Genomic DNA, 25,483 nt, shown 5'->3' with positions numbered 1-25,483 from the left:
GTGGCACAGTTAGGATGTTCCAAGGGGTTGAAAGAAGTAGAACTCTGTCACTGCTTGCCAGAGGCATGGTGCTGAGAGGAAGCTGTCCTCCAGGATCAAAAGTGTGTATTAGTTACATGATGCCGCTAGCCACACTGAACAACAGCTGCTGCTGTACTTTTCCATGGAAGTGTTAAAGGCAAAGGCAGAAAGCCCATGTCAGCAAACATGAGAATAATGGGTGCGATATAAAGCAACTAAATGAGCTGGGTCAGCTGCTCTGCATGTTACAGTTACTAAGCTTCTGCCTGCCAAATGGTTGGGAACGCAGGCTGGTGTTGCAGCTAACCAAGATTTTGTTCACCTTTCTGCTCTCAGCTTTGCTGTTTATAGAAGATTTTTCTGATATTTGACCACAGAAGTTAAATGTTTCTTCTGAGGTTCAGCTGAAGTTGTGGGCAGTCAGGATCTCTGGTAGTTAGGATGATTATGAATGTAGGTGTTGTAACCTTAAGTGCTAAAGAACAGATCCCAAGTAAATGGGAAATTCGTGTTCCCACTGATTTTTACAGAGCTTGGACAATCTTCAGAGTAAAGAATATATCTTTTAAATTCTCAGCCAGAGTCTTTAAAAGTGTTTATTCAGGGAGGTATTGACTGAAGCTCTGAATGCCGTCCAGGCATATTCCCTATAGGCTTATTGTTAACTTCAGTGGGAGACTATGGGGCAGGTTCCCTGCATGCCCTTGAAAATCTCAGTGCCGGAAGATGTTCATGACCTTTTGGGCCAAGAATCTAAGCACTGGAAATTCAGGGCAAGGCTCTCCACCTAACAGTGATTTCATTTATTTTGTGAGAAAACACACGTACGTACGTCTTCTCAGGATATTGTTGTTTGCTAACGCACCCACGAGAAAAACAGGAGTCAGCGTTGAGTTTCTATTTCTGAAATACACTACGGTGTTTAATTAAAGACTCGAGGTTGTACCTGCAAGTGCGATTTTCGTAACGTATGTTAAGAGACTAACAAACATTAACAGTATTGGAATACAGTCACTTGTTCGTTTTGACTGTTTATTTGTCTACTTCTGTTGTATTACAAGAATGGCTGTGAAAGGTGGCCTGGCATCATTTGTTCTGCTCACCCTAAAATGTACTATTTTGCATGCAAACATTTGTTTTATTCCACACAGGAGTAGATCCATGTAGATACTTGTTCATGAAATCAAGGGAGCTGGACAGTGTTGTCCAAGATTAATCCTCTCTTAGGGAAAGAGGCTCTCGGGGAATCCTTTGATGGTCCAGTTACTTGTACTGAAAGGGAAGAATTTTCTGTGGCTTCTTTAGGCTTTAAATTTAAGATTGAGGAATTAGGCCACTTCATGGCATCTGACATGATGAGCAGGAGAGCACAGGATGCTAATTTAGTGGAAAGAGGTGCATCAGATGGCAAATGTGCTGACAAGGGTAACATGCAAAGAATAGAGGATCAAATCCATCCAGCCTGCATGTTCACAGCTTCCATCTGCAGTTTTTAACCTGTCTGCTATGCTTGGCTCCTTTCCACTAGAAATCATAATGACTGGAAGAGACATGCACAGACTACTCTCCATCCACACCAGAAGACATGGTGGGGTGCACTGATTGCTGACAGTCTAGTTCAGTAACATTGCTGCGTAGAGTGCAGGTGATGTATTGTCATATACAGCTGTGTCTGGCTCCTGCTCATACACAGGACTGAGGTCTCAAACAGCAGGCAGACGAAGATTTCCAGATAATTTGGGAAAGAGTTCAAAGCAATACAGCTGCAGGTAGAATCAGATGGGAGGTTTTCAAACTGCCCCCCCAACTCAATGTAAAGTTACAGTTATGGCTGCTGACTCAGCTTCTTGGGAATAAGGCTGTATGTTCAGGAGATTTAAACCTCCAGTTTTGAAAGCATTTTCTTTTTCATACTGTTTTTTAGTTTCAAAGCCTATTTAAAAGTTTTGTTGTTTTTCAAATAAAAATCAGACAGGTGTGAACTGGTGAAAGTGTCACAATGGTTTGATCAAGTATTGAGGAAGTTCAGCACACACAATAATCATTTCTCAGATATTTGCTTTTCGACATAGCTCTGAGTATTTCAATTAGTCACCAATTCTTCTCCTGTAGAACAGCAAAATGAGAATTTCTGCTTCATACATGAAGACTGAACACAGTTGGGTCTCCAAACCATTTTTTTTGCATTAAATCTGTGTCTCTGTCCGTTCTTCATATTCTTGTAGTTGTGAAGGTCAGTGACTGCAAAAAAGACAAGGTTTGGAGGGAGAGATGATAGAGAAAAAGTAGAGAAGTTGTTAGGCACTTACATCCTAGGTTTGAAATGTACCATGATAATGTCCAGTGGGAAATTGAATTTTTGTTTCCAATTTTTGTTTCATCGTTTGAAGATTTTTCTTTCATTTGCCCTTGAGAAGCAAGCCTTGTAGATCAATTGCAGAACAGTTTTAAAACAACTGAGGAGGGCTCTGTGCGGGAGGACAGTGTAATCCGTGTTTGTTTGGTTTCTCACAGGGAATGCTGGTGACCTACAACTTTAATGAGAGTAACAATCAATGGTTCCTAATTGAGATCAGTTTCCTAGTGTGCCTGAGGCAGTGACTTGCAGTCTCACAAGAGAAGGGAAGGCTTCCAAATACTGTCAGTTCAGCATGGGAACCGTTTGTTGAACTTAGTAGCAGGATGAATTTTTTCAGTCAACCTTGTTACTGTTTATGGGCATGATTTGTCTTCTGAGTTTCTTAATCATTTTTTCTTTCTCCATGCAAAAGATGCTCACCACTTGTAGCAAAAGGTGATGGCTGCTAATATTTAGCATGAGGCATGAAAAATGGGTTGTGAGATCACTTTTTGCTGTTTTCAATGGAAAGATGAGAAACATCTGTCTTGAATGTTCCAAGAAAAAAAAATCTCAGTATGCAGTTTCATGTGTGAATCTGTGGTCATCAGCAAGATGGAATGTGATCTCTTGGGGATGATTGTATCATTTTTCAGAGTGAGGCAAAGAGGGCAATGACTATTGGAGGGTTTTGAGTAACTGGCTTTGTAATGCTTAATGCGTTCCATGTTTTGTTAGCTTTTGGTTTGTCTTAATGTTTTTCCTGCTTAGGGAGGGGAAATATCCACATGCCAGAATGTCATTCATGTTTTAGCATGTTATGAAAACACCCTGGAGAGCCTAGAATAGTCTGGAGAGAGACTCAGAATAGCTGTGTGGATAGCTTTGAAGCCCAGGTAAAAGTCAATTGGTAACTCATTTTGACATAAATTTGCAGAATGGAAAGCCTTGAAAACACAGTGACAGATATCAGATTAGAATCAGAGGTGGGCCCACTCCTATGAGTGCCATCCACCTCTGCTGGTTAAAGAAAAATGTTAAGAGCCGAGATTCAATTTACTTTTTACATTTATTTTAATGATCCAGAACTCTTCTGGAGAAGACATACCTCATCCCAGTATACAAGGAATTTCTAACAGGACTGAGCAGGGCAAGGTCCCTGTAAGCTCCTCAGAGGAAGAATATCGCCATGCCTTTGTTGCCGTGCCTGAAAAAAAAGAAGTCACCTGGGTCTTTGGGAAAGAATATCTTTCAAAAACACAGCCCACCTGTCCAGCAGAACTACCAGGCCTTGCTGGAGACGTGCTTGAAGAATAAACAACTGTTCACTGATGAGAGTTTCCCTGCTGACATCAGCTCTATTGGAACGGGAGCGATGCTGAAGAAACTCCCCCAAAATGTACATTGGAAGAGGCCACATGTAAGTGATTTTTAGTGAATATTCTCATGTAAGAGAATGATCAGAGTAGATAGACAGCAAGTAGCGATAACATCAAGTGGACTTGCTCCTTGACTTCGAGTGCCTTAATGCCTTCAGAAGTGATACTTAATTGTAGCAGCTGTCATTTCAGAAGTTTGCGTACATATAGTTTCATAATTGCCTTTAAAGCATTTATTGCCAGAAATCATAACCAACTTTATTCAGTTTATGTCCAGTAACACTTAGAGCAGGCAGGGAAAGCGAATGAAGGGGGTGAGTGGAAGCTGGTGCCCTTGGAGCAAGTAGCATGCTGGCAGATGTGATGATTCTGTGGAGATTCTGTGATGTCAGTTCTCGTGGTGACAGCCTCTCTCCCCAAAATTGAGGATCTTAATGCTTTAGAAGATTTCTGAATTTTCAGTCCATTCTTAGCCTTTGGCCCCCATTCCTTGGACCACGTACAGTTATAATGCTGAAAGCTGTTACTTTCCTAGGCAGTGGCAGGTGCCTTATCCTCTTGCTGGTCTGTGCTTTTTTTTCTTTTTTTTTTCTCTTTTTTTTTCTTCCCCTCTTTCTTAACTGTTTAGTCTGTTCTCTACTGTATTTGTGCACTGTTTCCCAGCTCTCAAGGTTGAGCTTCTGCCATGACCAGTAACTGATCATCAGTGGGTTGTTTTCAGTTCTGAAGCTTCTGCACTTTACTTGTGCTCATATTTCCAAGGTCCTTGCTGCTTGCTACCCCACGCTTAAACAGAATGAATAAGACTCCTGGGACCAAGCTGTGATCCCAGAGCAAGTTCCCATAACAAATTGATAGCAAGCCTTGCTGGCCAAGACGGGGTTCTGGCGCAGTTAGAGAAGACCTATTAGCTCTAGCCTTTTACTAGCAGTGGCAATTCTGTTCTTAATGAGTCATCGAGGAGCACACTGATACTCTGATCTTCCTAAAAGCACTCATCTGGGAGATTCAGTCTCCTTGGAGGTCTGCAGGTAATAGCACATAGCATCTCCTAGTGAAGTTATTTTGTAGCCATCAGATTTCGTTAAATTTAACCAATTTCTTAGAAGGGACACGTTTCTGCAAAACTCAAGAAAATCAGCAGGGAAGTAGAGGAGCTTTTCAAAAACAAGCAGGAGGTCTTGGAAATAGCAGCCCTGGTTCTCAGGGTTTCATACGTAATTCCATCGCACAGATAGTCTGTATTGTCAGGATCTGGCAGAGCACAAATGCCATGCTTAGGGGCCTGAGCTGGACTCTGAGGGTGAGACAGCTCTATCAGCATAGATGTACTTGAAAGGGAAGGTGATACAAGTCTATGTATCTATGCCTGATGGCCTGCAAAATGATGAACATCCAAATTCACCACGGATGGGAGCTGGTGTCTAATTACTGTAGCAGCCTTTTCAGGATTTGCCATTTCTCTGCTGCTGCCTGAAGAGATAGCCAGCAGTGTGAAAATAAACTTGAGCAATTTGTGGGTCATCAGAGCGAAACGAAAGTTTGGCACTTAAGTTATTGAGTTGTGCCCAGAGGCATTTGTGAGAAGAAAAGACTAACAGCATAATTTCTTTCTGGATGGTTAGTCAAGAATCATGTTCTTGTCACATCACCAGAAACTTCCCTAGCAGATATCTGTTAGTCTGTAGCTTGACTGTCAGTCAAATCATGGTGACATCAGCTATATTAGCTGAAAGTTTAACAGTTTCTGCTCTGCCACTGTAGCCTCTTTTGCTGAAACTTGTCAGCAATTATAGAGGAGGTGGGCTGACAGGTCTGAAGGGTTGTCTCCTTACAGAGATATTTGTGAATAACCATACTGATGAGTCTGAGCAGTTCTAGTTTATCTCTGGGACTGTATTTGGTGTAGGCAAAATTTGGTGTGCCTAGGCTTGTGTCAGAGTAGCCTGGGTACCTGACAACACTGGCATTACATCTGAACTAGAATAATGTCTTCTGGGAGAAAGCTACCTTAATTATTCTGAAATCAGGCAGAGGGAGTGTTTCTGTCATATATCCATGAGTTTTTTACATTCCAAATGATGAACTCATTGCATCTCTCATCTCATGAGATTGCAGCTCTGCAGACAAAGTTCTTGACTTCAAGCTAAAATAGCTCATGTTAGTAACTTGGCTGTCTTCCTCTTCTCTTTGGCCATGTGCTTCCCAGGCTTTGCACAGAACTCCAGTATTTTATGCTGCAAACAGAAAGCAACTTGACCTCTGCCAAGGATTAGTGGGTAAGGAAAAATTCCTTAGTATAAATATGTAAGTGGCTTTATACAAAATAACATTTTATGTGGGATTTTGACTGAATCAAACTGGGACAGAATAGGTGTACATGCCTATGTTGCTTCGCTTAGCATGGTGTGGTTTAAGCAATCATTGAAGAGGGACAGGCTCAGTAAAAACCTGGCAAGTGTCAGGGTGGAATTTGAAGTGTGACAGTTATCTCCACAAGCTAAAATTGCTGCTCACTTTGTTGCTTTTGAGCCTGCTGCTATTGCAATGGGAAGTTACTGTGTGCACTTAGTGGTCTTTAGCAGTGCTACTTGACAACTGAGCAGAGACCACAGAAGCAGGAAAATCTGAGATTTCTGCTATCTCCATACCTAAGAGCTGGAGAGAATGCATTCTCTTCTCAGCTTTGAAGTTGAAAAAATCATTTTTATACCACGTTACCTGAAGTAGAAGGATATATTAGCATCTGCAAGACAGGGCAGGACTGAATTAATTTTTATTGAGTGCTATAAGCTCTTAAACACAAGGTACAGCTTTGCTTGGGAGATCCAATGGAAATAATTCTCCTCTTCTGAAGTTAGTATTTTCAAAGAAAAAGGGAAAGGTTTTGTAATAGTGTGTTTGTACAAAAATATGTAATGCCAGTAAAAAACAGAATGTTTACACTGACAGCTACTTCTTTTTAAATTTGTCATTGAACCAAACAATATCTAAAGGAAAAGGTCATGGGAGGACAATTATAAAGCAATCACGGTTTAATTAAATAAAGCACGCATCTGGTCTAATTTTCTGTGTATTGTTCATTATAATTTTAAAGACATTAGCACAACAGCTCTTCTTCTAGGATCTTCATGGAGCTCCTGAACTTGGCTGACAGGTCTTGCTTTTCAGCCAACCACATGTGTCCGTTTGTCTTGGCACAGGGAACTGCTGGTTCCTGGCTGCTCTGCAAGCCCTAACATTCCACCAGGACATCTTAGCTGCAGTCGTGCCACAAAACCAGAGCTTTGAGAGGAAATATGCTGGCATTTTCCACTTCCGGGTATGTTTGCTCCACAGGAGCGAGGGAGGTCTTCAGAAATCCCCTCTCATGTTTTATGTCAAATCCTTGGATTATTTCTACAGGGTTTCCCTTGACCAAGGGCAAGCAGCCAGGGGGTGTCCTGGCCTGGAAGGCCACAAAGCAATGCAGGAAGGGGGTTAACTTGTCTGAGGATGTGTCTCAGTTTGTCGCTTCTCCTCAGCTGGGCCCTATCCAATATTTTATCAAGACAAATGTCTCCACATAGCAGCAGCAGTCATAAAGGCCCTGAGTTTTTACTCTGCTCTTGCTGCAGCTCTGCCACCCCACAATTGGGAACGCCTTCCCTGAAAGCTCAACTGTTCCTCATTTCCCTATTTAATCCCTCTTTTACTCCTGACACACACTTTGTTTTCTCCTTTGTCTGGGTAAGGCTGATGAGTTGAATCTTTGGGTGAGTCAGCACCTCCCACTGATCTCATACAGTCCATAACCCAAGGCAGCTCATCCTGAGCCTGCAGCTAAGCAATCCTGCCTTTGCCCTTGCTTTGAAGGGAGGTTCCTTCTGAGGAAAATATCAGTTCATTCCTTTCCCCTGACAGTTCTGGCACTTTGGTGAATGGGTTGACGTGGTGGTTGATGATCGCCTGCCGGTGAACGAGGCGGGAGAGCTGGTCTTTGTTTCTTCAGTCTATAAGAATGTGTTCTGGGGAGCCCTTCTGGAGAAGGCGTATGCTAAGTAAGTGACTCATTCTAAGTTATTAAAATAGTCTCTCTGAAATATGTTGGCTTGTGCTGTGCAGTTTGTACTTGTTTATAAATGCATCTCCTGGGCCTTGCCACATTTGGAGTGTAGTAAATGGTTCTCATCTTTCTATTTCTAAAGAGTAAAATTCCCATTGCAGTAGCTCTTGCCAATTCAGGCCCTTGAGTATAAATCCAAAGGTTTAGGATATGAAATGAAAACAAACGTATGCTAGGGGATTATTCCCAAAGTGGTTCCTTATATAGTGGGTTGGCCAAGATGATGCCTTCTTTGCAAACACTGCAGAGGAATGGAAGACCAAAGATAGAGATTTCCAAAGGTGAATGATTGCTGATGCCCCTCTTGATCTATTACCAGTTTGAGAAACCACCGAGGAGTTTCATTTTGGGAGTCTGTTGATGAGTTCTACTTTCGTCTTGATAAAGGTTCCTGCTCTGAGATATTACAAAGCCTTCAACTTGTTAAAGCATTTGACAAGTCACATGGCATACTGAAAATATTGGCTTCTCTCTTTGGGTTGTTTTGTCTAGAGTGGTTTATTGGGACTGAGAAGAAGGCAACAACTCATAACTGATGGAGTTTGTTATTCTTGGGTTAAAATAATCTGAGCTGGGAAAAATAAGCAGAGCAGGAAAAAATCTAGCTCGTACTGAGAAAAAGATCATCCAGAAGGAGAGAAAGCTCAGCTATATTCATTTGGTTGTAGCACTAGAACAAAAAGAGAAAGTTACTCTTCAGTAGTGAAGAAAATCAGATTGGAAGCTGAACTGTTAAGGAGTATCAGATATGGTACATTGTCTGGTGAGATATTCAGGCAAAATTTGCTAAGGCTGAATTATCAAAAAAGCAGTGATGGGCATGTTCTTGGTACTGCTTAGTGAGGAGATCAGTAATGAGTGAAGCAGTTCTTTTCAGCCTATGGCCAGTCTTGGGCACGCCAAATATTTCCCTAACATTAAACATGAATTACAGCATATTTAAAAAACAAACAAACAAACAAAACTAATCTAAACCTTCATACCCCTTATTATATGCTTTCATTGGCACATATCTCTCAACCTATTGTCTGTGGCTATAAACCCAAGAGTATACTGATGTCTTTGTTTGCTAGACTTTACGGCTCCTATGAAGATCTACAGATTGGGCAAGTTTCAGAAGCCTTGGTGGATTTCACAGGTGGCATTAATATAAGGATCAAGCTTCCAGCAGCTCCTCCTGATCTGTGGGATATCCTGACAAGAGCAACCTATGGCAGATCTCTCATGTGCTGTCAGACACAGTTAGGGGTGAGACTAATGGTTTCACAGCTACAAGTCTTTCCAGTCAAGTTTTCCTCTGCTCATCCAGACACTGTGATTCCTAGAAAGAAAGCTGACACCTGTGACTTGCTGTAGAAATCATGTTCTTAAGCATAAAGATTGCTCTTAAGGTTCCTATTGTGTGTAGGATCCTGCCTATTGTGCTTTATCTATCAAAAAGTCTCTATTGAATAAAGACCTCTCATTTTTCAATTTTTATTAAACAGTTATTCCATTTTTGCAGATGGTGACTCTCAAAAGCAAATGGAGAATGGTTTGAAAGGGGACAAAATAAATCTGATCTCCTAATAGCCACATTTTTCCTAACAGCCATACTTTGCTGTATGTTTGGAATTGGGAGCGTAATCACCCAAGTTCCCTCATAAATTGTGGATAATTGGCTAGATCCACAGCTTACTCTCTCACTTCTAGAAGTCCAAGTTAGGTTTTCATTTGCAGAACACTAGGGTTTTCCAATAGCTGAAGTATTAGCATGAGGTTTGGGAGCCACGATTTGAACTCATGTTCTGAACTACTACCCTCTCTGTTTTCTTTTGACAGTCACTGCTTACACAGGTGTATGTTTCTGGTATTGGTATAAGCCTGCTGTGTAGGTAGGTTTGAAATAAAAGGCTTATTTTCCTTCAGTTTCTCTTCCCTGCATACAGGCAACAAAGGTCTTGAGGAATGGACTTGTTGCTGGCCATGCTTACACAGTAACTGGTATTAGAAAGGTAAGAATAGTCCTAATATCCTGGGTCACGACTTCTTTGGATTTCAGAATTTTTGTTGCAAACTTCGGTTGAGCCCTCCCTCATGGCAGCCATGTTATCTTCTTAATATTCTCTTAGTCCAAGGTTAAAAGAGATGGGACTTGGTAAAGATTCACTTTCAAGTATGTCTGGTTTAATATGTGATCTTCACAGTGGTTATAGATCAGCATATCTCTAAGAGTGGGAATGAGCCACAGGGCTTCACTGAGTGCATCACTTACAAATGGCATTTGTGTATGCTGGGAGGATGAGCTGAAACCTGCTCAGAGTAGAAAGCCTTCCTCTGCAGTCAGGACAGGACCCATAGAAGAGAAAAGGTAATTGAATACAAGGGTCAAAACATGGAAAACTAGAAAAGGAGATGCACCTGAGAGAAGGGAACCAAACAGGGCTCCTGTACAGAGTAGCAGATGGACCCCACTGATTTGTGTAAGTGTTGTGGGGAATGCCCTAAAGATATCTGCCTAATAGAATGGGACAGTAAAATAATAGATCCTAAGGAGCCCAGCTCAAGCTGGATTCATGGCAGACTCCTCTTGTCCAGCTTCAAAAACAGATTGACAAGGATTTTCTGAGACTTCGGACAGTGGTATGGATGTGGGGGAAGGCAATGTTTAGCATTTCTTCAATAGGTGCTTGGAAAGCTGTAAGAAAGGCTGAATGCTGCATGCCTGTGTCTCCCAGACAGGGCAGGAAAGTTTTAAGTACAAGGCTTCATTATTGATGTGTCTGTCAGTTTGGCTAGCTATGCACATGGGATGAAGGGACAGGCAGGAGCTGGAGACCAGCTGAGCTTGTTGGTATGAGCTGAAGTTCAGCCGTTCTGCTGTATGCTGCTATCTTAGCTCCTAGTAAACCTGCCTCCCCTTTCTCCCACCACAGCATTTAAGTTCAAGAGGCAGTGCTCTGTATGGCCACCCCATAGGCATAGTCTCCCATGGCACTGTGATAGGATTTAGCTTCACAGTAGTACAGTTCTGCTTCCACGAAACCACAAAATGAACAGATGTTGGAAAGGAGGATCAAGCCTCCAAATTAGGAACCTGTGAGGTCTCTGGTTTCACTTAGAAAAGATAAGATAAAGCATCTTAATTTGTTCATGCTTTCATTCAGAGTTGTATGTTTGTAGTTTTTATTATCATGCTTGTTAGGATCTGTGATATCAAAAAGATGACAACTGCTGAGATGTTGGCAAGCATAGTGTTGTTGTATGTTCTGCAGGTGACCTGCCAATATGGACCAGAAAACCTAGTGAGACTAAGAAATCCATGGGGGAAAATTGAATGGAATGGAGACTGGAGTGACAGGTGGGTTTGAAAAATGGAAGGTTTGATGCTCAATGTGAGGGAAAGTTTCTTAGAGGAAGGATGCTGCCATCTTCAGACTCAAATTAGGAGCATTCAGGTCTATAGCTGTTGCTTGCCCAGGCCCTCTGGTTTCAAAACAATGATTTAAGAGATTTATGTTTGTCCAACAGTCAGTGCTTGTGTAGACGGCCTCACTTCACACATGCAGCTTCAACACGCAGCTTCAATCATAGGACTTGATTCTGCTTTTCAATTCTTTGAAGTGCCAGAGGAAACATACTTGGAAATCAGATGCTGTATGCGTTGCTGTGATCTAGATGGCGTGTAAAGTGACAGATTTTAGCTTAACAATTCAGGAGGCTTTAAACAGGATATTTAAGGGCGCTGAGCCCTTTATCACAAGTGGGACCAGGCCAAGACCTCCATGTGCTGGAAAGTGTTGGAGTTGGGTGACTGAAGGAGTCCTTCATCCTGGCTGCTTGGGGAAGCATGTAACTATTGAGGCAAATGGGCCATATATTTAATCTGCTTTGATTTTTTTTTTATGTGAAAGACGGTGGTTTATATTCCAGACCATGAGCAACTGTAGACTTCTAGCCCGATTCCCTAGGAATGAGAGTATGTTCCTTCTGTCCCAACTTTTTTTTTTCATTTGCTGCACAAGCCCCATTTGCTGAGGCTTGGGGATGGGGAGAGGGGAGATGAGCACAGAGAGGTGTTGGGAATATGAGTGACTTTCACCTTGTCTGCAGAGCAGTACTTTCTCTGCGTGTCTGCCACATAATGACAACATACCAGCTGTTGCTGGTGTGAGAGCATAATGAACAGCATACCATAGGCTTGCCTTTTAAATTACTCCCAGCTGCCTTTTTTGCTGTCCGTTTCATTCATCTGTTATGCCAAGCACTCTTCCTATTATGTCTCTTTTGACAGAAAATTAACCAGCAACACAGGTCTAGATATTTTTATTTTAACTACTAGGAATCTGTGTGTGCAAGTAAATGGACCAGGTGATGGAAGTGGAGCCTTTCTACTGGAGAGAACTGGAATTGCTTAGCTGTCTCATACACATTGTATACTTGTGGAGGGTCTGAAACAGCTGCAGGCATAGGGGGCCTGTGTTCAGCAAGGGTTAAACATGGAGATCTGTGGGGATAAGGGTTTTGGCATCCTTTTATAGAGGAGACCTGTGTTTTCTGTATTGAATCTCAGGCTGCATTTGCTTAGTTATTCCATACTTTTTGCCCTCAGCTCTTACAAGTGGGAGTTGCTGAGCCCAAAGGAGAAAATTTTGCTGAGGAAAAAGAAGGAAGATGGAGAGTTCTGGTAACAGCTCTGTCTTGCCTATCCTCTCTCTGATGGTAGCTCAGGGGCTGCGTCTGCCCACAAAGCAGTGCTTTGTTTTTCTCCTTATGCCAGCTAATTCATGGTGACCTGTTTTCTAACAGACCTGTCTTGCTTGCTCTCCATCTCTGCTTGATTATGTGAGAGGCAATGCTGTACTTAAAAAAGGCAGGAGTGAGGAAGAAGGGGGGCAGTGCCAGATCTCCTAAGGCTGCTGGGAGACACGGCGACTTTCAAGAGCTGTTGTCTTACCTCTTATTTTTGAGATAACTTTAGGAAGCTCCTGCTTGTTTTGCTTGTCGTTTCTCTACAGCTTGTGCCACGAGGTGGCAATGTTGTCACTCGTGTAATTTCACTGCGGTCCCTTTGGTGGCAATATTACTTCAATCTCTGCCGCTGTGTTTTGCGTAAACTTGAGTCGTGCGTTTGCTACTGATAGATGCTGCTGCTGGAGCAGATGCTTGCTTCTTTACTACATAATAAAATTTGAGCATTACCATATGTAACACAGAATGGCGTGGCTTTGAAGTTCCCTGCTCCCTTTCCTTTTCTTTTAGTGAGCCATATGGATTAAACTAAACTGCTGACAAGATGTCTTTTGGCACTCTTTTTTCCCAGGATGTCTCTGCAAGATTTTAAGATTCATTTTGTAGACGTTGTGATCTGTAAATTAACTCCAGACCTGGTGAGCCAGGAAGATGGGAAAAAATGGATGTATTCCCTGAAGAATGGGAGATGGGTTAAAGGAAGCACAGCAGGAGGAAGTCTGGGATTCTCCAAGGGTGAGGGGTGCTTAGCGCTCTTTTGGGTGCTATGTTGCGTGACTCTTCTTTGTTGACTCAATTATTAGCACCCTTATACTCCATAACACAAATTTGACAACAGAACGTTCTCTTATTTCTTAACTCACCACACAAGCATCAGAAATAAGCAGCTAAAGAACATTGTCTAGTTTCTGCCATCACAGAAGTTGCATTACTTGCAAACACAGGGCAGAAGGCTGGTTATGATATGAAATAAACTGCAGGAGTCTTAGGATCAGTTGCCAGTCAGCATCTTTGGAGCATTAGACTTGTCTGTTAAAATTTGCTCTTTGGAGAGCATGAGGATGCAGTATTTTAAGTAAACTGATTAGGAGACACAGAGGCTCAGAAGCCTTCTGGAAGCAGGTTAGGTGGGTTCTGAAGTCAGTTATCCCATATATAGTATATGGTAGAGGAATAATCATACATTTATAAACAAAATAAATTTTAACAGCAGTTGGGCAGAAATGAAGCTCCTTGGTCCTGATCTTTCCTTCAGTCTTATAGGAATTTTACCACTAAACTTGTAAACTGCACCCTAAGATCAAAGCCCAGTGAATTCTGGAGGCCCAGACAACTTGGGATTCATTCAGTCTGAGCACAGGCATCAAATGGGAAGCTAGCAATCAATCTTGAGGTGGAAAATAACGTCTAAGTGTTTTTCTTTTTTACTTCTTAGGCATGTTTTGGATGAACCCCCAGTACTGGTTGAATATTTTAGCCAGTGAAGACAGTAAGAGAAACCTGGGCTCCTGCAATGTGGTTATATCCCTGATGCAGAAACACAGTAGCAAACACCGGAACCGAGCTCCTCACCTCTTCATTGGCTTTTCACTCTACAAGGTGTGAAGTATAGTAGGTTCCCTATATATCCAGGAATAAGTAGCTGTCACTAGGAGGAGCGAGAGCTTCCCCAACCAGTTCTCTGCTCATCTGAGGGTCTTGCAGAACCCCCATCTTACTTTGAATGGAGCTAGAAGTTTTGTTGCTGCTATGAGGTTGAAGTTGCTGACCAGCTGCACCTGCATAGCTGCTCCCCACCACAGATACAGCCTTGCTGTACGTGTGACTAAGAGGTCCCTGTCTGACACATCCTCTGTTTATTTTCTCCCTGCAGGTGACCCTACAGGTGAGTGCTTTGTCACCTCTACTGGATGTTTGCTGAGAGACCTGTTCTGACAGCATTGAAGGTGTTGTGTTTGCCTTTGTTTTTTTTGGCCGACAGCTAGTGGCAGTGTATTCAAGCTCACTGGGGTGTTACAGTAAGTCACTATTAATGCAGAACTATCACCCTACTCTTTTGAAGAGTAGCCACGTCAGGAGGTCTCAGTGGTCTTGAAAAGGGTCATTAGTTGCTTAGCATCTGCACTAGGTCTTTGAAGGTGTTAAAAGTGGCATCGGCGTTTATTGGATCAGCAGTATTCCTCTCACCATTGTGGGCTGTTATTCAAGTCCTTAGCTGTGTTTGAGCTGGGCTTGCTGCAACTCTCAGAGGAGGCAGTATCACCTTTTTGCTGCCTCCCAGTCTTGAGGCAGGAACTGAGCCTGTATCCCATGTAAGCCAGGGATCTTGTAGGATAGCTCAGCTTACTTTCTACCTGAGGATGTTCTGGAGCTGACGCTGCAGGTGTTTGCTGCTTTGTCCTGCCATATTTCCAGTATTTTCTCTTAAAAGGACCTTTTCTGATCTAAGAAAAAGTTCTGGAAGGTAAACTCTGTTGTATGTCCCAGTTTTTAACCAAATCTCAGAGGATTATTCACAATGGAAAGGTTTAATGTCTTTTATCTTGAAAGGGTACACTTTCCCCTAAATTACTACTCAGAATACCACATAAGTTAGAATTTCTTTGAATTTGAGCTGGCAAAGTACTAGTTGGGCTACAATCAGAGCAGTGCAGTTGTATTCCAAGTTACTCTATTTCTAGCATGGTAATCATGAGGTAAGAATCCACTCCTTTCTGACTTAAATGTTTTGGGCACTCTCAGGGTTACAAGTGAATTAAATTTCCTGGCAGAGGGAGCCTGAGCATAGCTCTAGCATGCTGCTGTGCTGTACCCGGGGGGAGCTGGTGGCAGCCAGGTGTTTAATTTCAAATTTGTAGTGGTTGCTAAGATCAATATAGAGAGACTGCAAACTGAGAGCATCTAAGGATACTCCAAGGAACATTGTGAATTCTGGAGCACGTCTGAAATGCTTGTATGCCAGTGCATGCAGGAGGCAGTGGATGCTTCAGTCCTTTCCCGGGGCTATGATATGGTTGGTATCAGTGAGACTTGGTGGGCTGAGTCCCACATCTCAAGTGCTGGGAGGGAGGGCTACCAGCTCTTCAGTAGGGTAGGCAGGGCAGAAGAGGTGTTGCTCTGTATATAAAGGAGAGATTAGGCATACTGCCCATGCCTTTGGGGATGACATGGTAGAGAGTCTTTGGGTGAGGATGAAGGGGATGGATGGCAAAGCCATTATCATTGTGGATGTCCACTACTGTACACTCACCCAGGGTGGTGGCATGAATGAGCCGTTCTATAGACAAGTAGGGGAAATCTTGGAATCAATTGCCCGTGTCCTTATGGGAGACTTGAACTTCCCAGACATAAACTGAGACTATTGTGACCAGCGAGTCTGGGAAATTACTAAGAACATGTTGAAAATAAGTTATTTTTACAAATTATGAGTGAGCCAGCTAGGAAAGGTGTCCTGTGAGATCCGTTGCTTGAGAATAGGGAAGGCCTTGTAGGAGAGGTGACAGTAGGTGGCTGTCTTGGCCACAGTGATCGTGAATTAGTTGAGTTCAAAATTGTAGGTACTGGTCGTGGAAGAGGAATGGCATCTCCATTACTAGGTGGGGAGTAAAATGGCTAAATGTAAAGAACTGCCAAGACTGGAAGGGGACAGCGGTCTTTGCTGGCGGGGATATTTACTTGGCATTCCACTAGGCCCCCAGTGTTATTAATCTCATTTATAATGTTGCTTAGATAAATACTTCATCCATCCTTCTTTTGTAGAAAAGTGCCTGTGGAGTGAAACATCTGTAAGAGCCAAGAATGACAAGTAGTTTGTTGACACAGGCTAGGGATCAGGTTGCTCTTGCACTACATTCAGATCCCAAGTGCTCTGCTACTAGATACCTACTGCAAAGAACAAACTGAGCACAGAGTGCATGGTACTTAGGAGATAAGGGGAGCGCTCTGGATTGTGAGGAGCAGTCTCTAGAGCATTTCCTGCCTGCAGTCTTTTCTGCCAGTATGCAAATTACTTCAGCAGCAACTTAAAGTGGCAGAAGCCACATCTTTTCCCAGTCCTTGCTCTGTTCCTTGCAAGTAGTATTATAATGTTGATAAGGTTGGAGGAAGCTCCATTCTTTGTCATTTTAATATTGGGCAGGTTGGATGGAGATAGTCTGATGGACCCTCTTAGCTGCTTTTGCTGTAGAGATATCTGAGATCTGAAGGCAAGCAGCCTCTGTGCCATGCCCTTGAATTCCCTGTGTGTCTTTTGTTCCATTGTTCAGCTGGTACAGAACACAGTCTGTATTTCTTCCCTAGCAAGAGGAAATCAATCAAAAGCTGTCTCCAGCATTCTTCACCCGGCACCAGCCTGTGAACAAGCGCCAGGTGTTCCTTGATGAACGGGAAGTGACTTGTGACTTCCACCTGGAGCCTGGTGTCTATGTGATTGTGCCATCCACTCTGGAGCCTCAGCAGGAGTCTGAATTCATTCTACGTGTCTTTTCCAGGAAGCACGTCCTTCGGTGAGATGCTGCTGCCCCTCTGTCAGCACCCAGTTCTCTTGCATGGTGGGACAATCTGGACTTTCTAGCCTAGCGGGGCATCATAAGGACTGAAGCATGCAGCACAGTGCCTCTTGGAGAGCCTGATTCTCTCCCAGCTCAGGATGCTCAGTGCCTGAAGTGTTGCTTTTTGGTCTTGTCCTTTTGAGAAGCATTGAGCTAAGCCCACAGAAATGATTCTTAAAGCATGTTTAAGCTTATGTTTAAGAGTGGAGAAGCACAACACTTAATGCACCGTAGATTTGCCAGAGGTCTCTGCTGATAGTGCTGGAGGTGTTGTATCATGCTTTGGAAACTTTGAATGCCAACAGCCACTGGAGAGCCATATAGGCATGGTGGGCTTACTCTAGTGCAGCTGTAACACTGGAGAAAATACATATGGCACAGCAGTGGCATGGGGTCTGTAGCTGGGGGTGGGGAATGCCACTTGTGATCAAGACAAACAACTCTGCAATGTCTCCTTAATGTCTTCTCTTTCACATCCCCAGGGAAATGGGTGGGAACACCAGTTTCGTCCTCTCCAAGGTGAGTGAATACAGGGGGAGTAGAAGGACCATGGTTTCAGCTCTTGGATGTTTGTTTTTTCCTGTCTCTCTGAACTATGAAAAGGGAGAGTGAGAATGTAAGTGTTCATGTTGCAGCACTTTACAAATTGTGGCTTGGGTTTACGGGCGGATTCTTGGACCTTGTGAACAATCAAGGCAAATTTTTAGGCACCATTTTAGTTCACAGCTGTTCTTTTTTTCTTTCACTGACACAATCTTACTCTGCAGTCTTTCCTGTTCACAGCTTTTAGAAAACTTCTTGTACTCCTCCCCACTTCTTTCATGCCTTGACAGGCTTGAAGACACTGTGGAATCAGAATGTGATCCCCCTATCACAATACAGTGATGCATAGGTTGTTTTAAGAAGAGCTAGTCTCAGTGGCCATATATGTGTGACTGTATTTTGAGCTGGGAGGGTTTATAGCATAGTCCATTCCCTTGGCATAAACAGGTCCATTCCTTCTTTTGTCCCTTCCATTCTCCTAAAGGTATATATTCTCTCCTTGGCAGGGATTGAACTCTACCCTTTTTCTTCTTTCACAGCTTGGAGTGGAAGAGAAATGCTTTTCTACACTGTTATCTGAAATTTTATTTCCAAGAATTAGTATTTCTATGGGGTAGGGAGCTATCTAAACAGTGAGTTGCATTAGTGATGTAACACTGATTGCAATGGTGAGGGGAAGATGAGAAACATGGGAGGAGAGCAGAGTTCTGGAAAAGCATCTTCAAATAACTTTACCTTGAATGGCCATGTTTTTCTTCCTTAAGTGCTTTTATTTAATTTATTTTATTTAATGTCCTGAAGGAAATTGTTGATAGGTATGAAGGCAAGATCTGGGAGGATTTCTTCACAAAACGTTTTGAACAGGTAGGTGAGTGCATGCACCACCAGGAAAAGCAGAGTTACTATGTAGTTCTGTGATAGCAAAAACATCTAACTGTGCAAGGCATGTTTGGATATAGAAGCGTGGGGGACAGAGAGAGGCTATGAAGGCTGGGCTACTATGTGTACAGTGCTGATTTCAAGCAGCAGTTTTGACCACAAAGCTTTAGGAATATGTTAACACCGAGACAGGCAAACTCCTGGAACTTTCTGCTATGGGACACTGTGGATGTGACAGTATCCACACGCTCCAAAGGCATTAGCAAATTGATGGAAAGCAGATCCATAAACAGATACTAAAGGACTAAGCATGTATGTACCCTCTAACATCTTTATTTCAACAGCCATGGGTGCCAGAGAAATGAGAATAGAGTGTGGATGCTGATCAGACTTGCATGCTCTCCTTAAGCATAAACTCCTGTCCCCAGTATCAGGGACAGAACAGTGGGATGCGTTAACCAATCCTACTGTATTGGGAATTTCTGCTCTCACGGGGGCAAGTCAGTTGTTAGAAGACAATACACCCTGAGAAACCGAGACATGTTCCTACTCCTTCATCCCACGTTGATAGCAGCAACCATGCTTTTAGAGCAGAAATACAGTTCTCCTTTCAGAAGGGGTGGCTACGTTTATTCGGTAGCATACCCTGCATTTAGCAAACACATTTTCTCCAAAACATATTAGGGTTTCTGTTAGCAGTATTTTGACAGGAGCTTTTCCTGACAAGAAGCAAATGCTTTTGCTTCTTGAACATGTAGAATTTTGATTCTGAGAGTGGTGTGGCTTTCAGATGTGCCCTGAGAACTTAGCCAGGAGCAGACTGCAGCTCCTGCAGGCTGAGAATCTTGTCGTATTCAAAGGAAGCCTTTCCTATTGATTTTCACAGTGACGGGAGCGGGGCCAGAAAATTGGGATTTAAGATGAGACATGCTGGGAAGACAAAAGAGGGAGAAAAGAGATTTAGTGATTAAAGTAATTCTCTTTTGTATCACAGAATCCTGAAATAAATGCTGTTCAGCTCCAGAGGATCCTGAATAATGTATCTTGGAGACGTAAGTGCTGAGAAATAATTTTTCTGTGAAGCAAACCTTTCTAGAGAAAATCTTCAGCTTCAGTATCTGAAAAAGAAGATATTGTGAGCAGATTCAAACTCTGAATCTGATCTCTAAACCCAACATGACCTCAGTATTGATTCTGAAACCATCTCTTGTTTCATCCTGTGCTACCACAGTGTTGGCAGTGCCTCTGCTAGAAAGTGAGCCTGCAGCAGTAGGCAGCCATACAGTGCAAGGGAATTTATCTTTATCCTGATGGACATAGTTCATATCTGCTGTTCCTACGCTTGCTTACTTTCTGTGTGTGCACAGGACTGTTCCTTGCTGTGTCTTTGTGTTTGGGACACAGATAGCCTGTCTTACTCATGTTTGGGGCTGTCTTTGTCCTGAGGTCTGTGACACCTGCTCTGTGCCGGTAGCAGGTCAACAGTGGCTGCTTCCCCTGAGCAACAGTAATGGTGTTACAGATACAGTGATGGATCCAGTTTCCTTTCCCAGTTTCTTCAGTGGTACCAACCCATGCACAACACAGAAATACACCATTCAGCCATTATGGGCAACAAGATGAATAAGAGTCTGATGTGGTGACAATTTGTGGTGACTTAGATCTGCCCTCTTTTCTGCAGAGGTATACTAAGATAGCTCTTCTGTCTTGGCAAAGTGATCCATAAGGCCCTGCCTTATCCGTGAGAAGACTGTGTTGAACAGTCTATTTTTTGTGTGTGATCAAGGTTAAGACATGAAAAATGTTACAGTACTTGATTCATATTTAATAAACAGGGATATTAACAAGATTAAAACATCTTCACTTTCTGCAGAGAAGGCACTGGTGAGTTATGGTTCTGTCTCCTGCTCCTGGAAGTCTGCATATGATATAAAGTCACAACTTGCAGTGAGATTAGAGTCTCTTTCTGCTACTCTTCATTTAATTTATGTATGAACCAGGAATGCTAAGCTTAGATGCAGTGTCATGTTTTTTGGTGATGTCTGTACTTTTAATCATATTAACAGAGCTGGCAGTGCCTCTGAAAGAGAAGGAAGGAAGGATGCTTAGCATGAGGCAGGGAGAGCAAGAGAGAGATGTTCAGTGCAAGGGCTTCAATTAATGTGCAGTACAACTCCCAGAGCTCTTCAGGTCAAGTGGCTTTGCTCGTGATCCTGCAGTTTGGCATTACAGGTTTGGAAGTCCTTTCTTTAATACTGGAGACAGCGTGCTATGTTTTACTTTGCATTACATGCCTTCAGGGAGCTCACGTTGGGTTTTGTGAGACTAGTAGAATCCATCCTGCTGCATCATATTTTAATCATCATAAATGATGTGTCTTCTCAAGCGGCTGAGAAGTTACACAAGGGCTTTGGGGCCCGAGCCATCTCAAATGAGAACAAATTTTGTCAGAGTCCATTTTCCTTAGTGATATTCAATGCACTCTCAAAACAGTCTTTTTTTTATCCTCTTCAGATTTTTGGAGTTTTCACCTGAATTTCAGTCTGGACGCCTGCCAGAGTATCCTGGCACTCCTGGATGTATCCTCCTTAGCATGAATGATACTTCTGGCTTATTTAATACTCACTGGAGCATTATGTCTTAGGGCAGATTTACTGTCACTTTGGTTTCTTAATGACTGGAACATGGCCATGCTTTTCGAACTTCTCATCTTCCATAATAACACTTCAGTTGTAGCAGAATGGGATAGGTTTGAGAAAGGGTTATTTCCTGCAGCTTCTGATATCAGCAGCCAGGCTTCCATTGATTGTAGTGGGAGGAGAATCAAGTCTATGAGCTAAAGTTTGTTGGCTAAGAAGTCGTTATCTTCTTGATATTAAAACTGTGTGAATAATATTACAGTGACTATGAATTTTCAGTCAGTGTTCTTTTTCTTATTTTGTATTATTATTTGTATTTAGTTTTATGTAATGTACATTCTCTCATGTTTAAGATATTCTGACCTTAATTACTCCATGAAGCTGAATGCCACTGGCACGCTGAGTATCCAGGAGTTCCGAGTCCTGTGGAAAAGGCTGCTTTTCTACATGGTATAGCAATCATTTCTGTGTACCACTGCAATGTTCTTCTACTCACAGTGCCTTTGTTGTCCTCTGCTGTTGTTTAAATATTTGGCTTTTGTTTGTTTTCTTGTTTCCACCAGGAGGTTTTCCAGAAAAAAGACACTAGCAGATCAGGAAAGCTAGACCTGGTAGAAACGCGTGCAGCTGTACAGGAGACAGGTGTGTGCCACAGCACATCTTGGTGAGGCCCATCCTCTTCCTCAAAAAGGGAAAAATTTGAGCAGGAAAAAATCTGGACTTGTTGGCAGAGCCCAGAGGGGAGTGGGAATTATCATAGGCTGCATGGTCTTAGCTATCTCTGCTTCCCTTTTTAGCTAGGTAAAAATATCTGACAAGTATTTTGCTGTGTGGTAGACTGCTTAATCTTTGCCTTTATCTTTGGCATTGTACTGATGACATGTCAGGGACTGAATCTGGAAGTCTGGGACTTGCACGGAGGCAATACCAGTGCCAAGCTTCATTAATACACCATCTTGAGCTTAAAATAGAAATGAAGAACATACACAAAGGTTCACATACTTGGGCCAAGGTCTGTTGTGCTCTCCATACTTTGAGTGGGGGTTGGCGCTCAGTCTTTTACCTCCTTTTGCAGTTTTAGAGCTTAAATGTCACTCATCTTTTTGACGTGTGGCTCACCCTGTTCATCTGTGTCAACGAAAGCACAGTTAAAAACCCATACAGACCTCTACTAAAGCAAATTAAACTACCAGGCCACAAGTAGGAAATATTCCTAGCAAATTCCCTGCAAATGCTGCTTGACATGCTTTCTTTATCAGCTTCCTCTGGATTTTCTTTTTCATTGCCTCTCCTACCCTCTTAAACGCAGCTGCTGTTACTGCCTTCCATTCATTCATGAGTGAATGATGCCCGTTTGTGTTTTATTACAGCTCTAACAGGAACAGGAGTATAGGTGACCAGATTTGACCCCGTTAGAGTTTGAAAGAGCTGTCTGTACCTGAGGGGTTGGTTTGGGCTCGTTAGCACTTGATAAATGTAGGGGAGGTTTGAAAAAGCAAATGACTGGGAAAGGGACTGAGATCAATGAGTCATGTACACCCAGAAGCATGCACATTTAGCTGCCCACAACTGGGAGTTGCCCTCTCGTAATGCTTTTCATGTTTTTATTATTTTTCCCCCTCTCCTGCAGGCATTTCACTCAGCAATGAAGTCTGTAATTTGATGGCAATCAGATATGGTGACCCTGACTTGAAGATCAGCTTTGAGAGCTTCATGTGTTTCATGCTTCGAGTAGAGATCATGGGAGGTGAGGCTCATGCTATGCAATTGGCCAGGGAAAGCTCTGCTGCCCAGCTAAGCCCTGGCCCTTCCAAAACTGTTCCAGCTGGCAGAACCTAAGTGAAAATAGAAGGGTTGGGTTTCTTCTCAGAATACATGGAGGAATTCGTTTAAAGCAAGGGACAGAGGAAATTGAGCTCTATACCTTTTTGCCAGTCTTTTTCTACAGAAATAAAGACTGTATGTATCAGAGTGATTTAGCTCCCTGCAGAGAGCAGCTCTGCACCAGTCTCTGTAGGAGGCAGGAAAATTACAGATGAAAGCTGCTTATTTTCCATATACCTTTGGTTGGACTAATTGTGGTGGTGAGACAGGTGATACTTTTGTCTGTGAGCTCATGCTATGGACACCTCCCATGTGTCTGAAACTGGAGCTTGTGAGGCTTGGGACATTGTGCTTTTGGAAATACGACAGCAGCATCTGAAGAGCCAAGTAGATGGACAGAAAGTAAAGTGCCTGTCTTTATTCAGGATTCCTGGTGTTCCAGTGCTCAGGACCTTCCAGTGAGAATGGGGGCTTACGTTCATTTGTGGATAGATTATAAACTCATTCTTATCAAGTCTTTCCTAGGACAAGGGGTCACAGGTAGTGCTGATGTCTTGGCTGTCAGGTTAATGCTCCTCACTTCCTTTTTTCACAGAGGCCTTCCGCAACTTGACACAAGATGGTAAAGGGATATACCTGCGGGAATCTGAGGTAAAGCCTGTTCCTGACTGACAAATGCAGCTTCTTTCATTGCAAGCAGCACTGTATGGTTTGTTCTCCAGCCTTGAAAAAGGTATTTCTATCTGATCACTTAAAGAGTAGGTTAGAAACAAAAAGGAACACAGGCTCTGAAGTCCTGTGCCTCCCTGTGGCTTCTACTCCTTCTAAAGACAAAAAAAAAACCAAAAGAAAAAAAGAAAAAACCCTCCAATATTCTATAGTTTGGTTCAGTTCTGGATATCACAGGGCACTCTTAGGAATGGGTGAGTTTATCCTATTTTCCTCATTATTTTACAGTGGATGATGATGACACTGTATTCTTGAAGGAGTGCTGCAAAGGAGGGGACAGCAAGACCTGTACTGCAATAAGGAAGGCTGCTTTCTATCAACTTGCTGTGTGCGTTGGAATCTGGGCTCTTCCCTGCAGTTTACCTCATAAGAAGTCTTCCCCCTCAAGCAGACTTGACCTACCAACCACAGACTTGTTGCACTGCTATTTTTCTAACGAATAAGTTTATTTTGAGTCCTATTGCACTTCAGCCAACCCTTCTGAGAAGAAACTGCTGGATGCCAACCACTGTGGGTGCGCCATGGAGCATAGTGCGCCATGGAGCATCATGGCTGAGTTCTAGGAATTACCTATTTAATGCTAATGTTACTCTGTTACTGTTATAATTTGGCTCTTGCTGTGACAGTATCCAAAGGCTGTGCTTGATGATGGAGCTTGAGGCTATTCCCACCAAACTGTGTTGGAGTTAGTTGATGCATCTCTATGTAGGACCCTTCTTCATTTTCTTACCATTTAGTTGTTTGGCTTGCAAATTTCCACACTGAGTGCTTGTTACAGGTTGCTGCTTTGGCTTTTGCATTCCAGTGGACAGCACAATTGTTCTTTCTCTTGTGCACAGTCTTAGACCACTGAATGCAACAGGGCTCCAGCAGGAATGACTATATAATGGAAGAAGATACTGTAGTGCCTTTGTAGGAAGGAGTTGTAACAAGTTTGCATAGGCTTATGCCTATACATGAGCCTGAGCTCAGGGATGTGCTTCCTACTGCACTGAGGCCTCTGCAAGAAGTGTATTTAGAGAGATACTCCATTGTGTACGTGTTCTCAATCAGGAGGCATTAAACAGCACAAACAACAGTGTGCTCTTTATTCACCAGAACAACCTGTTCCTACGAGTATTATTTTCATACTCTTTTTGTGAGAAAACTGTTAGAACCAGAAAAATAGCTGTATTTTTTGCTGTTTATAACATGACGTATTTATCAGTTATTGTGCTGTGTTATTGTGTGTCACTGGAGCTCAAGGATTCAGAACTGTGGGCATAACAAGTCAGAAGGAGCAGGGACATCCAGGATCCTTAAGCAGATGTCATGGTGCTGTCATCCTGCCGGGCTCCCAGAGAGACTATTTCAGCTGCCCCCGTTACAAAGCACGTGCCCTCTCCCAGTTGCCATGCCTCTATTCCCTTTTGTGACTTGCAGCTGAACACAATGGAGCAAACTAAATAAGCCTGATTTAATTTGCACTCAACTCAGTGGGTGATGTTATAAACACTGATTTACTGCATGTAGGAACAGCACTAGAAGAGCTAAAATGGTTGTAGGAGAGAACGTAGGTCTTGCTCTTTCGGCATGCCCTGAAGGAGATGGTCAAAAGAGGGTGGCCCTAGGCTGATGTGAGCATCAGTGTGCAGAGTTCTCAGCAGTGCTCTGCTGGACGTGACAAGAAGCAAATCTGTCAGTCCCAGCTGGGTTTGCTACACAGTGCCTGTTGGCAGTGCTGCAGGAAGCATTCAAGGCCAGAA

The 25,483-nt window shown here is 42.9% G+C and overlaps 1 protein-coding gene across 1 annotated transcript; it reads left to right on the top strand.

Moving 5' to 3' along the window:
* Nucleotides 1-3,548: 3,548 nt before the first annotated feature.
* On the top strand, nt 3,549-23,993 carry LOC306944301 (calpain-14-like; the record flags this gene model as incomplete). Its single annotated transcript, XM_079532788.1, has 21 exons — nt 3,549-3,779; nt 5,948-6,017; nt 6,942-7,060; nt 7,642-7,778; nt 8,917-9,091; nt 9,772-9,837; nt 11,098-11,183; nt 12,435-12,509; nt 13,146-13,309; nt 14,010-14,173; nt 14,448-14,459; nt 16,874-17,079; nt 17,607-17,643; nt 18,469-18,531; nt 19,541-19,598; nt 21,061-21,125; nt 21,567-21,635; nt 21,749-21,827; nt 22,816-22,932; nt 23,605-23,660; nt 23,967-23,993. 21 exons carry the CDS (start codon nt 3,549-3,551, stop codon nt 23,991-23,993), a joined length of 2,076 nt encoding a protein of 691 aa, XP_079388914.1.
* Between the last annotated feature and the right edge of the window lie 1,490 nt (nt 23,994-25,483).

Source organism: Tetrao urogallus (assembly GCF_951394365.1).
Source record: "Tetrao urogallus genome assembly, chromosome: 2".
Taxonomy (NCBI): domain Eukaryota; kingdom Metazoa; phylum Chordata; class Aves; order Galliformes; family Phasianidae; genus Tetrao; species Tetrao urogallus.
Note: the sequence above shows the minus strand (reverse complement) of the source record. Positions and strands in the feature narration are given on the sequence as shown.